The sequence below is a fragment of the Carettochelys insculpta genome, chromosome 5, assembly GCF_033958435.1.
Source record: "Carettochelys insculpta isolate YL-2023 chromosome 5, ASM3395843v1, whole genome shotgun sequence".
Classification (NCBI taxonomy): Eukaryota; Metazoa; Chordata; order Testudines; family Carettochelyidae; genus Carettochelys; species Carettochelys insculpta.
The window spans coordinates 30922213-30937800 of NC_134141.1; the positions used below are offsets into that span (position 1 = coordinate 30922213).

Here is a 15588-nt window from a genome sequence, read left to right on the forward strand (position 1 = left end):
GCTTTACAAGTAGATACCTCAGTGATAGACCTAGCTATCAATACCGGGAAGTTTACCTCAGGTACTTTAGTAATTATGTCCACACCAGGAGTCTTATCAGGATGGATGAATAATATAATTCAAATTTACTTTGAAAGTACATGATAAAATAACTAGTTTGTTAAGTATTGGCTTACACATCCACTTGAATTCTCCATTGTTTCCATGACTGACTCACTGCCTTTAGAACAATCAGCATTCCATTTTCATTTCTCATGATTTTCCTGTCTTGAAAGTCATATGCATTACAAGGCCTTCACTTTGTGGAACATTGTAAAAGGACGGTTTCATGTAATAGGCTGTTCTATTTCTTACTGAAAAGAAAAAAACTTTTTCAAGACTGATAATACAAGTGCTTTACTTGAGGTATTTTATTGTCAGATTTAACAACTGCAATATAAAATTACTGCCACAATACCATATAGCAATTTTCATAAAATCAACTGAAAAACTTCCTGAGGTTGAACTATTAAAACAATTCTAAACTTTTTAAAGTAGAAAAACAAAATTGAAAGTTGTGGGGTGTGTGTGTGTGTGTGTGTGTGTGTGTGTGAGAGAGAGAGAGAGAGAGAGAGAAAGAGAGAGAGAGACTTGACTTCCTCCTGACTGGGATTTGTCCAGTTTGCCAGTTCCCTGCCTACATTCAGGCCTAACCAAGACCAGTGCCTGCACTTTGCTTTCTCTCTGAAAGTTATGGAAGTGTAACGAGTTACCACACATGCTACAAGCTACCACACTGCTCTTTATAAGCAAGAATATCTATTCTTAAGGTGAAAGAATTATAGAGAAAATATATTAAACCCAGTGATGACATCGCAGGACCTAACATCAACTATACCATCAGGGGCTCCTTTACCTGCACATCTACTAATATAATATGTGCCAGCAATGCCCCACTGCAATTTACATTGGCCAAACTGGACAGTCTCTCCGTAAAAGAATAAATGGACATAAATCAGACATCAGGAACGGTAATGTACAGAAGCCTGTGGGAGAACATTTCAAACCCTCTGGACACTCAGTGGCAGATTTAAGGGTGACAGTTCTGAAACAAAAAAAAATTCAGAAATCAAATGGAGAGAGAAATCTCTGAGCTGCAATTTATTTGCAAATTTGACTCCATTAACCATGGATTAAACAGAGACTGGGAGTGGCTCAAAGCTTACAAACACAGTTTTCCTGCTTTGGGTGTTGATAGCTCCCCATTAGATGCTGACAATGGCTCACATCCCCCTGTCTGATCTGACTTGTCTTTTCCTCTTTTGACAGGTACTGTTGATACTGGGCCATTTCCACCTTGCTGAATAGACCTTGTCAGCTCTGGCCCTCCCCCTTTACTGGGACCCCACTCTTTAAATAACCCTCTGAAACTGCCCCCCCCCCCAACTCATGCATCTGATGAAGCAGGTCTTTGCCCATGAAAGCTTATGCTCCAAAATATCTGTTAGTCTACAAGGTCCCACAAGACTTTTTGTTAATATTAAAACCAAAGACTCTTTCTATGTGCATGTGAACAACTCATCAGAAGTCACTCAGAAGTCTTATAGGGCCATAGTAGATCAAGTCCTTCTAACCATTCTGTAAAGATTTCCCTCCCTCCCCACTTTTGGAATGAAGGACCCTGTTAGCTGCATAAGAAAAAAGGCCCTGAGTCAATTAAACTTAGGATATTTACCTTCCATCCTTCCTTCTTTCAGGAAGAAGTTTGTAGTAATTTGATAAAAATGCTAGGAAATAATACAGGGAAAACATCTGCAGAGGATATTTAATGCTACCATACAAGTAAGTGCAGAACACCACTGACAGCACCCTTAGATGTTTAAAAAAACTAGACTTCTGAGAGACCAGTTACAGATATTTTATAGAAACCTCTTTTCCACAGCTCAGTGCTCACCTTGACACCTCATCATTACAGACATCTGAGAGAGATAATAAAATACCACATTCTTTTGTATTTAGAGGAATATTTGGAATATATTCCATTTAAAAAAAAAAAAGAAACAGAGTTTTGAAACACAATTGTTGTTAGTTACTGCTGTGCTGACAGAAAAACAACAGCAGTACTATAAGATCACAGGAATAGCTGAAATATTTTTCTCATTACAAAGAATTAGATGTTAATACTGTCCTAGTGGAAGAAATACAAGGTTCTCTTTTAATCTAACTTCCATCTGCACCACGAAAACTAGAACAAAGTGGCTGTTGAGAAACATGAACCTGTACCGTTCCCTTTCTAAACAAGGAGGGCTAGATTTACTATTTTTCCCCTAGCATTTGAACAAACTGCTGCAATACATCCTTTTCTAGGCGCAAAACTGTCAAATACTAAACCAAAATGGACATTGTAAACTCAAAATTCACACTAGTCTGAAGTTGTCTTTACAATTGTTGTTATAAGTTATAAACTGGGTCTGCCAGCGGGGCTCTACACGTCCAGCATAAGCTTTTTGAAAATCTGGCAACCCTATCTACAGGCAGGAACTCAGATACCACAGAATATGTTCCATGGAACAAGTCCAGAATAGACAATTTACCACACTAAGGACACTCCATTAAAGAACTAGATTGTATCATGGAATAGGCTGCCCAGACACTTACTCTGTGAGAACTTTCTTTCGCAGATATAAACCTTTGTCTAAGTGCACACCCCAGTTACCTACCATCCCATATGGGATATGCTCAAACTTCTACCATCCAAACTGGATGAGAACCCCATGCTGAAAGAAATCTTTCTTGAACCCCCCACAACTTCTGGCCTTCATACACTCCCCTTCATATCGTGAGGCCAGCTCCCCACAGACTCAGGACACAACACTCAAAGCAGCACCATTTCCTGCCAGAAGAGACGCAAAACCTGCAGCTGTATCCCCACTGCTACAGTGATCAATATACCATCCAACACACCTTTCAAGAGCCACAATACCATGATCTGTGGTATACATCATCCAGTGCACTAAATACACCACCACCAACAACTTGACTGAAATAAAACAATCCATCAACCCCAGATGAAGACTTCTCACAAAGGGGCCACTCTCTATCTGGACCTACTAGTCCTTACCCACAGAGGAAAGCTGCACAACATTTTCAAAATATGAGGCAGGGAGCTTAAACTCATAACTGCTAGATACTAAAAGTCATGGACTGAACAGACATTGGATTTATGGCATATTATAACAGTCTAACTCACAAACTTCCTCTTTTTTTGTCCTATGACTGCAGAGGTGTTAACAGGCCCCTCTACCTTAAATAGTCCTTAGAATATGTATTTGCTATGTTCCACCTCCAATTTAGCTGTGACATTTGGATCACTTTTTCCAGACCTGAAGGGCTCTGTAGAGCTCAAAAGCAGTTGGTCTAATACAAGATAATTTACTCACCATGACTCTCAAATTTATGCTGACAATGTATTTAGTAACTTAAACTATAGGACTAAGTGGAGCCAAATACATTCAGAATAAGAGTGTATATTTTATTGTTAATAATTTGGAAAGACTTTACAGACATTTGTGTGAATGGTGCTGACATTGGCTCCTATGTACATAATTATGTACATACATGTTTTTAAATCCTGTGCTTGAAACTCAAAAATCTTAATCTTAAATGTATATAGAGAGGGGATAGGTGAGACAAAATTTATAGATTCACACATGCAGAGATATTTTCCTTCAAATTAGACCATGAAAGTTCACTAAAATATAGGACATGCATCTCTAAGACCATCTAGCTAACATTCACTCATTCATTGACATTTATCAAAAGGCCATTCAGATCAAAATAAAACTGACTTAAACCTTCAGCCAAAACTTGACTCAGCTTATTAAGATGACTAACATGTTACATTAACTTTTTGGAATTCCCCTCCCCTATTCATCTTGCATGTGCATGGAGTTGTTACAGCTGTGGTGTGGTAAAAGAGGAGGAGGAGGAGGAGAAGCAGAAGAAGGCTATGTCTATGCTATGAGATACTATCTATTTTAAGTCAATTAGCCCGTTTTGTCCAAGTGCCTGTCCTCACTATAAATTCCATTAGCTCAATTTATGCAGCACTAAAATCAACATAATATTGAAATATTAATATCCTAGTATCCTGATGGGTGTAGCATACAATTTGAATTTAAAATTCTGAATGAAGAGTAGTGAGGACATGCCATGTCTTTAAATTTAATTAGTTAGCCTCTGGCTATGTCCCATATGTGCCCCACAGTTCTCCACTCTGGCCGCTTCCATCTCCACTGCTCTCAGGTGCAGAGGAATTAGGCAAGAGGAAGACTGCTACAGTTCAGCCCCTGGAAGCCTGTGGCTGCAGGGTCATGAGAGGCTGAAAAATCTTCTTTCTTTTTCTTTGCTAGCAGCACAGCTGTAGGGTCTGTGGTTCTGTGTATACCCCTGCTAGCTGCCTTTTTTTTTCTGTGCTGCCTGGTGTCAGATGCTGCCCACCCCCCTCCCCCGCCCCTGCCACCCCATACCATGTACAATGTGGGTGGTGGTTGTGCTTGTCTGATAGGACGAGAAACTTCTTTTCAGTCATTCACACTTTCTCCTGCTCCCCACATCCCCTTCTTTCCTACCCCCAGGAGGCACCATGCAGTCTGGAATCTTCCCATGCCCAACTGCATCACATGGCTTGACACCAAACCAATAAAAGGATGTGCTGTGCAAGGTGCCAGGCACTTGCACAGGGTGAGGGATACGATTTTTGCATGCTGGCTGTAGCCGGGGGTCTTTTGACCACCTGGGGGAACTCTCCCTTGGCGGTCATGATTTCTGGGGCTCACTATAGTCAGGGGTCTTTTAGCCACCTGGGGGATGTCTCACTCAGCAGACACAAATTTTGGTCAATAGAAGAAAATACTTTGTCACTAGAGTAGCTGTCTTCTCGGACCAAATTTTTTGTATGGGCTTTATCCAAAGGCCAAAGGGGCTGGCTATAGTTGGGGGTCTTTTAGCTGCCTGGGGGAAATATCCCTCAGTGGTCACAATTTTCGGGTGCTGGCTATAGTCTGGGGTCTTTTATGGGCCCCGAACCGTAACTATTTCAATGATTCATTCAAGTTTCAGTGTAGCAACCATGTCTACTTAAACATATTCTTCTCCTAAGAGTCTTTTTTGGCAGGAGCCCTAAATCCAGAATCAGGTCCAAACATAATCAAAGGGTTTCCTTGGGTGGTCATGATTTATGGAGCTGTCAAACATCTGCTGTCTTTTAGCTGCCCCACACCATCACTGATTCATTCGAGTTTCAGTGTAGCACCCATTTCTACTTAGGGTCTTCTTTTCCAGGAGGCCTAAATCCATATCCAGGGCCAAAATTAATCAAAGACTAGGCATGATGCTAACAGCTGCAGGAGGTAGGTCTCCCTGGGCAGTCACAGTTTTCGGGGCTGTCAAACGTCCACTGTCTTTTAGGCAGCCCAAGCTGTTACTATTTCAGTGATTCATTCGAGTTTCAGTGCAGCACCTGTGCCTGTTCAAAAATATTCTTCTTAAAAGGGTCTTCTTTGCCAGCAGGTCTAAATCCAGATCCACCTCTGCAAAGATCCAGTGCTTTAGCATCCCTTTTTCAAAACCTTCTCAGTTGGGACATCTCTTATAAAGGCAAGCCAGCCCCCCGTCTGGAAAAAGGGATATTTTTTTAACACAGCGGAGGAAAAAAGGGAATGAAATGGGGGACTATGTCATAAGATACCCACATCTATTTGAGGGGAATTTTTTCCCATGCTGCACCAGTGAAAATAGCCAGAATGCTACAGGGCTCAGGGAACTGTGGAAGCTGCACCACTCATTTGAAGCTCGATTTAAGCTATTTGTGTGCGGCAACAATAAGTCAGTTTTATGGGGAGCATGTGGGAAGGTGAACACGCTCAAAATTGAATGGATTAAACCCAGCATTAAGAAATCGATTTTAATAAATTCGATTTTATCTCAAAGTGTAGATGCAGCCCAAGAGATGAAGTAGCAAAGAGTTGGTCTCACTGTGGGGACAATCTCAAGAAGTGCTAAGTATGCTCAGTTTTCATTGAAGTCAACAGGAAACATGGGCATTTGCCACTTGACAGGATAAGACTAAGTTTAATAGACAGACTGGAATCAGGAAGTAGAGGATACCTCAGATGAAGGTCTGTTTCATAAAAGCTTGATCATTTTTAGATTCTCCCACTACTGATAAAAGTCTATCCACTTTTCTCTTTCATCAGCCATAGCATACAGTATTTCCCTTTCACTTTATCACAACTCCACTTTGGAGTAAAATTACATATTTTTTTAGAAGCAAAAGTAGTAAAGGGAAATTAAGCTAAACATGCAATGTTTTAGAATGTTGCAAGTTTACTAAATTAAATATTAAGCAAGAAATTGCATTTCCCCAATTAAAAAAAAAAAAACATATGCAGTACTACCCAGTTGAGTTTTCCGCCATTGATCATAAAGGGAAATCTTTATAAACAAAATATTTTGTTTAATCTGATAATAACTACTCATTACTCTTGAATACAATTTCAGACCCTCTAGAATACAGTTATGGCTAGTGTAATAATGGTTGGGTTTAGTTTCAAGAATTTGAATTTCCCTTAAAGAAGCTTATTCTCAATGAAAGAAGGTAATGATACCATTTCTACTTTGATACTGATATTTTGGCTATATTTCCTATGGCCTTCTGATAGTAAAGGTATGCTTTTTTCTGTTTTAAAATCTTTTAAATACAGACCTAAACAGTATTTTTCTCTTTCTTCAAGTGACAAACAGCAACAGTGAGTAATATACACTTTAGTGCATAATAATAGTAAATGATACGGTAATGCTATCAACCTTTCCAAGATGCAGTTTAACTTAATTTATCTCTCTATGGCTCGCTGCCCTGGCTCTCTGAAATTCTGTCTGGTAATGGCCGTTAACTGCAGGGACACCTTCCAGAAAGGGTAGTGGATCAACTGTCAGTTCTTCTGTCATAGAACTCAGATGGCGTATGACCGATTTGTCCATTATTTTTTAAGGAATTATGGAAACGTGATGGAGTTTTTCCTATGTTGAGAGCAATTGGAGCACATTTCATATCCATTACTATCACAGGAAAATATTAATGAGTAATGACACAATAAATGATACAAGCCATTGTGAAAAAAGCAAAGAAACTAAACATGTGATAACCATCTTCTTTTAAGGGCCTCTGTGGTTTCCACTCTTGGGAAATGCCAGACATCTGCAGAAACTATATGCAATAAATCCAGTTACAGTTAAAGAGTAGGTATTTTGCTTCATTTTTCTATTTATCTCAGTTTACATATCATGCCTATTATGAGCATACCTTAGTGTCTAGCTTAAATTAATCAGCAATAACCAATACAAAAGTCCATCCTCATCCTAAAGCATGACCTTACATGCCTTAAACTGCATGCTGATGCTGTATGCTAAAATCAGACACTTACTAACAAAGCATCTTCCTTCCAAAACAATGTCTAAGAGTCTACCACCACATTTTGTTTTAAGTAATAAAGAAATGTGAGAACACAATAATTTGAAAAAAACTAATCGAGGCATTATTAAAATACTTATTAAAGTACTTTTATAGTACAGCCTGTCTGAAAGTAAACCCTACATAAATCCTCAGAGTATATTCCCTCCTCTTATCAGATTTATAAAACAGAAGAGCGGTGCAATGGTTTGATTGTCCTTTTGCCAGTTGTTATCGATTGGTAAAGAACAGGCAATATAAAAACACACAAAAATTCACTTCAGCTCAACCAAAACTACAGTACTTTGGCACCTTACACAGAAAGCAATTAAACAGATTCTCAGATCTATTGTTTACTGAGCATACATATTTGTCTTTTAAAATAAGGGATGTTTTAAAACTGCAGCAATGTCTAGTGCTTGAGCTATTCCACAGTTAATGAATTGCAGGCTAAAATACTAAAGTGTCCTTGGCTTGACTTTAGACATTGGTCATTAAGTATCTGGAAACAACCCAAATAGTTTCAACAGTTTGTATTCTACAAACATATATGGTTTGTGTGTGCTTGTTTATTCATGTATTTTTGTACCATGGTGCTGTATTTAGCAAACAGAGCCTTAATAAAACATGGCCATTTTAAAAAAAAAAGCTGCTGTCTCAGTATAATTCAGTGCACTTTGAGTTCACTAGGAGCTTAGTAACAGCCTTAATGTTAACTGAATTATTTTCACTAAAATAGTGTCCAGTTCTCATCTCATCTCAATTTATCTCAACAGAACTGACCCTTTGTGTTTTCACTGTACTAAGATTAGAGCCAACTTTAAAGCTGGGGAGTGGGGGTGGGGAGAGTGCAGAGTTCACGACTGCTGATGTTTTAATAGACCAAAAAAGATCCAAGTGAAAAATGCTGTTGTACCAAGTGAACCAAACAGCTTGTTGTAAACCAGTCTGTCAAGCAAGTGGTTTCTTTTCAGTTTATTTCTGCAAAATAGGGAGAAAGAACACATGTAAACAAGGTAGGCCTAATTATTTCCCAATTAAAAAGAAGATATTATCTTCTCATTAATTGATAAGCTAATTCACCAAAACCTTACAGTATCATGAGTCCAGAACACAGAACCCAGATACCTGTACTACACACACAGACCAGCCACAAAGTTGTCAGTTCTGCTTGATTTGTTTGAATACTTTAGTCCACAACAGCTGTCGGAAATAATGCATTAGAACAGCTGCTGTGACAGCTACAAAGTGCCTGGAATTTTAATTGGGCTCAATACTCTTTTGTTTAATTTACTAAACCTAAAAAGAAATAGCAAAGGATGTGAACAAGTTCCTAAAGGAACTAATATTTGCCATTTGGCAAACACAGGTAGACTTTGTTTTGCCTAAATAATTTTACTAATATTATCTTTAACAATTAACAAGTTAAAGGGAAAAAAAAAAGAAAAGAAAAGAAAAGAAACTATTTAACTGTTAGACAACTAAGAAAAGGGGCATTAAGAGGAAAACATGGTAAGGAAGTCACATAAACAAACCAGTTCAAATACTGGCTGTGAGCCATAGAGGATCTTACAGTCTTAAAATTCATCAAAAAGAAGACTTATTCAGAATCCCTCAGGTATGGTTAGCTGAAAACAAAACTGTCCATTATGGCTAGGACCTCAAAACCATTGAATAGTAAAGCTTACTTTCAGCATCAGCAAATATCAAAAAGCACAGGAGCACCACCACTGGCCTGGCTACGTGCATCATCCGACAGCTTGGCACCAGCATGCTTTGGCAGCCTCGGTCTCACTGGCTCAGAAGCCACTATGAGTCTGTCCGGTCTGAAATTTCTGACGAAGTATTTTCAGAGCCTGTGACGTGGTGGAGAGAGAGAGAGAGAGAACAAAATATGGTTATAGGGGTTGTTTTTCTTTTTTGACAGTGTTCACACTTAGATGCAAAAGAGTTTAAATACACAAAGAACTTTCAGCAGACTGCACTAGACAGAACGTAGCAATATGCTATTGATGTTTCTGGCCCTAAAGCCAACAAGCTGGAGCCATAGAGCATCCTGTCTCCAGTGCATCTTTTCTTCTCCCATGTTCAGACCCCATGTATGGGGCCTTGTCTTGCCAATTCAGAACTGCCTTTTGATAATACACCATGTCTGCAGCTCCATTGCATTCTGCTTTCAGAAGCCGAATGCAAATAAGTGAGATCAAAAATGCAAGTGAAGCATGGATTTACATATCTCATGCCTCATTTGCATACTTTTGCACAATTGTGCTTCCGGAACAGGTTTCTCTGGAAGCAAAAGCAGACCCTGTTTTCCAAAGAAGCCTTTCCAAAATAACCTCATCTACCCTGCTGCTTTTGTTTCTGGAAGAGCCTCTTCCAGAAGAACGATCTGCACTTCATTTGCATTTTCTATCTCGCTGATTTGCATTCTACCTCAGAAAGCAGAATGCAGTGTAGCCATAGTCCATGAGAATGAATGAAATAATTTCTAGTGAATTATTAGGTTAATACATCACCAGAATGAGGCATATTGAAGCAGTAAGGAAGGGTTTAGGAACATACAGGATAAAAGTCCACTAAAAATGACAAAGAGGAAGCTGCTTTCTTGGCATCAGGTAGGAATGACAGGTCTGAATCGGATTCTCAGACTATCACTAATGCCAGCTTTGAAATATTAACATATGGGATCCTGCATATTAACATATCAACACTCATATTCAGTTTTGGTTCCACATGTCCAAAAGGTTACACTTCCTCTATGATTTTCTTGTCTATTTAAGTTATGCAATACAGAAATCATAAATAAAGATTCATATTCCAGGTCAGTATTTTTTTTTTTAATTTAACATGTTATATAAAACTAATCAACAATACTGTTAAAGCATCTGCCTTTAAGAAGAAATCCATTCTATTCTTTGTTAAATCCACTCCACCCAAGCAATATTAGAAATTGCAGAGCATAGAAATGCTTTCCCTCTGAGAGAAAATATTAGAGATATCCCAAAATAGCTTGACTGTGTCACTAAAATAACACTGCAATTTAATTGCACTTTTTCAAAAGAGTTGTAAGATATATACTTTGGCAGGTCTGAGAGTTAGCTCATGCACAATAAGAAAAACAGATAGTATCTTTTTTCATTACCCTGCATGAGTAGCTTCCATGCAGCGAAGATAAAAACCAAAAGGGAGTAGAGAAATTATACTAATTATTCCACCTGATGGATCTTAACAGACATGTGGGTGGTATGAAGAACCTATTTTACACTACAGTGCATGCTGAAAGAATCTACTCAAGAAAGAATGGAAGAAAAAAAAAAGAAAGAGAGAGAGAGAGAGAGAGAGAGGACCAGCTGTTAGAAATCTACATGTGTTATCCATCTCTTCTGGAAAACTACCTCTCAAACCAGCTACAGCTATCAAGAGATATGAATCAAAAAAATCCTTCATAGGCAAAGTGCTGAAGGCACCAGCTCCCTGCTTTCATCACTACCATCTTCATGCCAGCATTTCAAATGACAGCAAAGTCCATGAGACACCAGTCCAGTCTGACTCAATTTGTGTCTGTGCAAGCGTATCAGGGCCAACTGCTACATAATGACTTCAATGCTATCACAGAGATGAAGACGTATGAAATGTGCTTTCAGAGAAAAGATGATTTTGCTTTTGCTTTTACTAGACTGAAGGAGTGGCGCAATCTTTGTACCATGCAAATCTTTAAATTGACATCTGCAGACACATAGAAGATGAACCTTTTAAATCCCATAACCTCTCATCTGGCAAAATTCGAGGTCAGGCAGGACCACAGATGTTGCAGGCCCAGAGAGTCCCAGGGCTGGGGTCAGACTTCCATCCATGAAGCAGGGGATGGGACCAGAGCTCCCATCAGAGCTCCTCGCAGTGCAGGGCTGGAGCTGAAGCCACTGCCTGCTGGAGCCCTCTGCCAGCCCCAGTAAGCCCTGGGGAACAGGAGAGTGGGGCTTCCTGGGGCAGAACCCCTGGACCTCACTGGTCTGGCAAATTCTGTCATTTGGGACCTGTCAGATCCCAAACCATGTCAGACTAGGGAGAAGCAATCTGTATAATGGCCACTAAGATTCATTTCTGAGTCTTGTTAAATACACTTCACCCAAGTAATATTAGGACTAGCAGCCTAAAATATACCATAGGTGTTTTTGGTAGTTTTTTAAAAAGTGAGGGATCAGGGAAAAAGAAAGATGATATGCTCAAGACTGTTTTATTTAATTATTTTCCAATATGACACTGAAAAGTGTTTCTCCACCTCCTAGTTGAAAAGTGAAATAAGTCTTTTAAATGCATTTTTTCAGAATCTATGGGAAGCCTGAAAGTGAAAGGAAAACACGTGAAGTATGGGAACCAAGAGGCTGAGAAGAGAAAGTGAGGAGATCTGCAGATATTAAAAACTCGCCATCACATTCATTTTAAACACATATACCACAAGTACCAAGCATTCTGTCTCAGCTCCAGGGGACACTCATTATCTCTCTGACCACACAATCTGAAGACCTTGCTGCTCCTTCTCTCTGCACCTTCACAGTGCCATGGCCTTAACTAACCAATAAACACACTAATATGTTCTGCTGGTGAACCCTGAATTTCTATTTCTTCTATTCCATTGCTTATATTTCTACAGCAGAGTTACAGCATTTTAGGCTGTGAAAATATCGGTGTCTGGAGAAGGCGAGCAGAATGGACTTTGGGTGCAGGGGTGGAGGTTGATTTTAGTTTTGTCAGTGTTTTCTTTAAAAAAATATTGTTAGTGGAGCTGGAAAGAAACAAGGCATGAGATAGGCAAGTGCTGTCAAGCTTTTCCTCAGAGCTCTGCCTCAGTTCTGACCTAAAATAACCTTTATCTTCAGCCCCAGACCTCTTCATTGAAAATGGTACCAAACTGTACATTTTCAGTCCTCCTCCCTGTTCACTTGTTTCTGAAAACTGACATGGAAAAGCTTTGTAAGAGCTAAACAGATTACAGACTCATGCCAGCCATGGACAAAGCCACCTCCAAGCATCCATTAGTAAAAAGCTAATTCAATGCGATATCATTCTTCTAACAAAAAAGTATAGCTTTCTTCCAACACCACCGTATTTCCCTAGGAACTGAACACTGAGACAAGAGCCAGCTAGCTTCGTGGCTGAGCAACATTTGGAGCATGGTACTGTAAGTTCATGACATTCGCTGGTTCTACGTTCACAAATTCAATTATACACAAGAGGCGGCTGCTTCCCCAGGACTCCGGACGGGGAGCACTGGCAACTGCTGCTTCCCCAGGGCTCCATGGCTGGGAGTGCCAGCTGCTGCCACTTCCCAGGGGCTCTGGACAGGGAGCGCCAACAGCTGCCACTTCCCTGGGGCTGAGGAGCTGAGAGCTCCAAGAGCTGCCACTTCCCCAGGGCTCTGAACAGGGAGTGCCAGCAGCCGCCACTTCCTCAGAGCTCCGAGGGAGAAGTGCCAGTGGCTGCTTCCCCAGGGCTCTAAGAACCAGCCAGGGGCACAGCATGGCCACTGACTAGCTCCCCACAGCCCGGCCACCAGTCTCCGCCTACCCCCGCTGCTGCCCAGAGCTGCCCACGAGCCCAGCCCTGGTAAAATATTTGCAAAATGGTATTTGTGAAGGTTCTCAACACCAAACCCTCACGAATGTTGAGACCCTACTGTATAACTTTTAGTAAATACAGAAATAGCTGAGAGGTGAATGAAGAGAAAGGCAACAAAAGCTGCTCTTCAGATGCAGAAACATATTCTCTACCTGTTCTGCTGGAGGGCTTATTTGTAACCAAGTTGTATGTTTTGTTCTAGACAACCTTCAACCCTCTGCAAAACAACTGGATTACAATTCCCAGCTGCAAGGTACTAGATTTTACTGTATGACCATCTCTCATCAACCTGTCTCAAACCTATGTTGAGTCTTAGGGCTTATCTACACAGGAAAATTGACCAGGATAAGATAATTCATGATAGCTATTCCAAACTATTTCCCACGTGGAGAGAATTTAAAAAAAAAAGGATTTTATGCAAGAATAATTGAGAGGTGCACGAATTATTCTAAAATAAAGTGCCTTATATTCCACAACAGGGTGTCCACATGGAAAGCTATTTCACAAGTGTATTTCCAGTCAATTTTCTTTAGTGTGATAGGTGAACTGAGAAGCAAGGAGGGTAGAAACAAGTACTGTATCCACGATAAGTGTAGAGAACAGAGGATGAAAGTTCCTTGACAAGTGACAATCAACCAGAGTTATAATGAAAGGGCAAAAGCAACGAGGGCTCCTGTGGCACCTTATAGACTAACAGAAATGTATGAGCATAAGCTTTGGTGGGCAAAGACCCACTTCGTCAGATGCAGGCAGTGGAAATTTGCACAGGCCTCTGCAAATTTCCACTACCTGCATCTGACGAAGTGGGTCTTTGCCCACCAAAGCTTATGCTCATACATTTCTGTTAGTCTATAAGGTGCCAATGAAAGGGCAGGTATCCTGAAACCATGGGGCACTACCACAGCAGATTTCTCTTCAGTCACCATGAATATCACCCTTGCTTCATTCACCAAACCCACAGTTTTAGAATGTGCCCACTTGTCAGACCTGGCAACTCCACTCCATATCTGTGCAAGTCCAGTGATATAAATAAGATCAATATCTACTCTTTCATAAACAGATTTTATCCTCAAATCTCAGCTGAAAAAATTAATAACTGTTCAGCCTGTCAGAAAGAGTAGGAAGATCTCTTACCAGTTCAATAGTCACAAATAACTCAGCTACCCTTAAAGCAGAACGCCACCAAGAAAAACAAATGGAAAGACAATCAGGGCTGAAAATGATAGAGTATGTTAGGCGAGCAAGAAATTATTCTGACTTAACAAAAATAGGATTTGGAATTGTTTTTACAATGATAAATTTCAGACTCTGCCAAATAGAACATATGCAACTAATATACTTCTACTGAAATAACAGTAACTGCCTGCAGTCCTAGGTCTAACTTGTTCTTTCACCAAATGAGCAACAAAAAGTTTTTAAAAGCTAAACTGTCAGAAAAGTAGTTTTGGATTGCATTTCGGTTTTTGTTCATCTTTTAAAAATATGCACAGTATGTGTTTGGATTTGGTACTATCAGGGCTTGCAGTGTGCACACATGCCTAGGTACAATTTCAGCACATCACTTTCTTAAGCACTAAACACAAAAGACTTTCCTGCCAGTTCACCACATCCCAGTAGGACATGTCTCCCTGGCTCGGAAGCATAGTTAAGACACTGTATTTGCTGTTTTCTTTTTAAAGTAGTAGAATAGTTTGTCTTAGAAGGTTCTCTTAATAGACCAACGCTCTGCCAACAGAATAACACAGAGATCCTCCATGCATCTAGAATGGCCTAAACCCAGTTCTCTCCAGCCCCAGCATGGTTGTACTGACTGTATCATAATAAAAACAAGATCATGATTAGGGCCTCTGAGCTACACACCATATTAAAACCATGATGATAATACAGGAAGGATCTACCTCTTATTAAATACAAATAACACTTTTTAAAAAAGTTAATGCTCAAATTTCATTTTTGTCTTTATTTAGAATTTTCAAATAAAACCACAACATAACATACTGACACAACATTGACTTTAGCAAAACTTTTCACACAGATTCCCACAATATTCTTGCCCATAAGTTAAGGAAGTATGGACTGGATACATGGACTGTAAAGTGGATAAAAATCTGGTTAGATGATTGGACCCAATGGGTAGCAATCAATGGCTCAATGTCTGGTTGGCGGTCACTTTCAAGTGGAGTGCCCCAGGGATCAGTTCTGGGGCCAGTATTGTTCAACATGTTTATTAATGACCTGGATAAGCATCTCCAATTGGGATAGAAGAATCCCAAGATCTGTTACAGGCTTGGGCTGATGGGTTAAATAGCAATGCAGCAGAAAAGGACCTCGGGAGCATAGTGGATGAGGGGTTGGATGTCAGTAAACAGTGTATCCTTAGAGCCAAGAAGGCTAATGGTATATTGGGGTGCATTAGGAGAAGCATTTCCAGCAGATCTGGAAAAGTTATTATTCCCCTCTATTTGGCACTGGTGAGGCCA

General features: G+C 39.9%; 1 protein-coding gene across 5 annotated transcripts in view; it reads right to left on the reverse strand.

Annotated features, from left to right (window-relative positions):
• The window catches only part of PTPRD (protein tyrosine phosphatase receptor type D), a 495679-nt gene that overhangs the window by 370941 nt on the left and 109150 nt on the right, over nt 1-15588 (reverse strand). For all 5 annotated transcript variants that reach the window (XM_074994889.1, XM_074994887.1, XM_074994886.1 and 2 more), the window contains exon 2: nt 9178-9345. In XM_074994889.1, the coding sequence (XP_074850990.1) occupies nt 9178-9262 (85 nt within the window). In that variant the 5' untranslated portion in view covers nt 9263-9345. The remainder of the gene's footprint in view (nt 1-9177; nt 9346-15588) is intronic.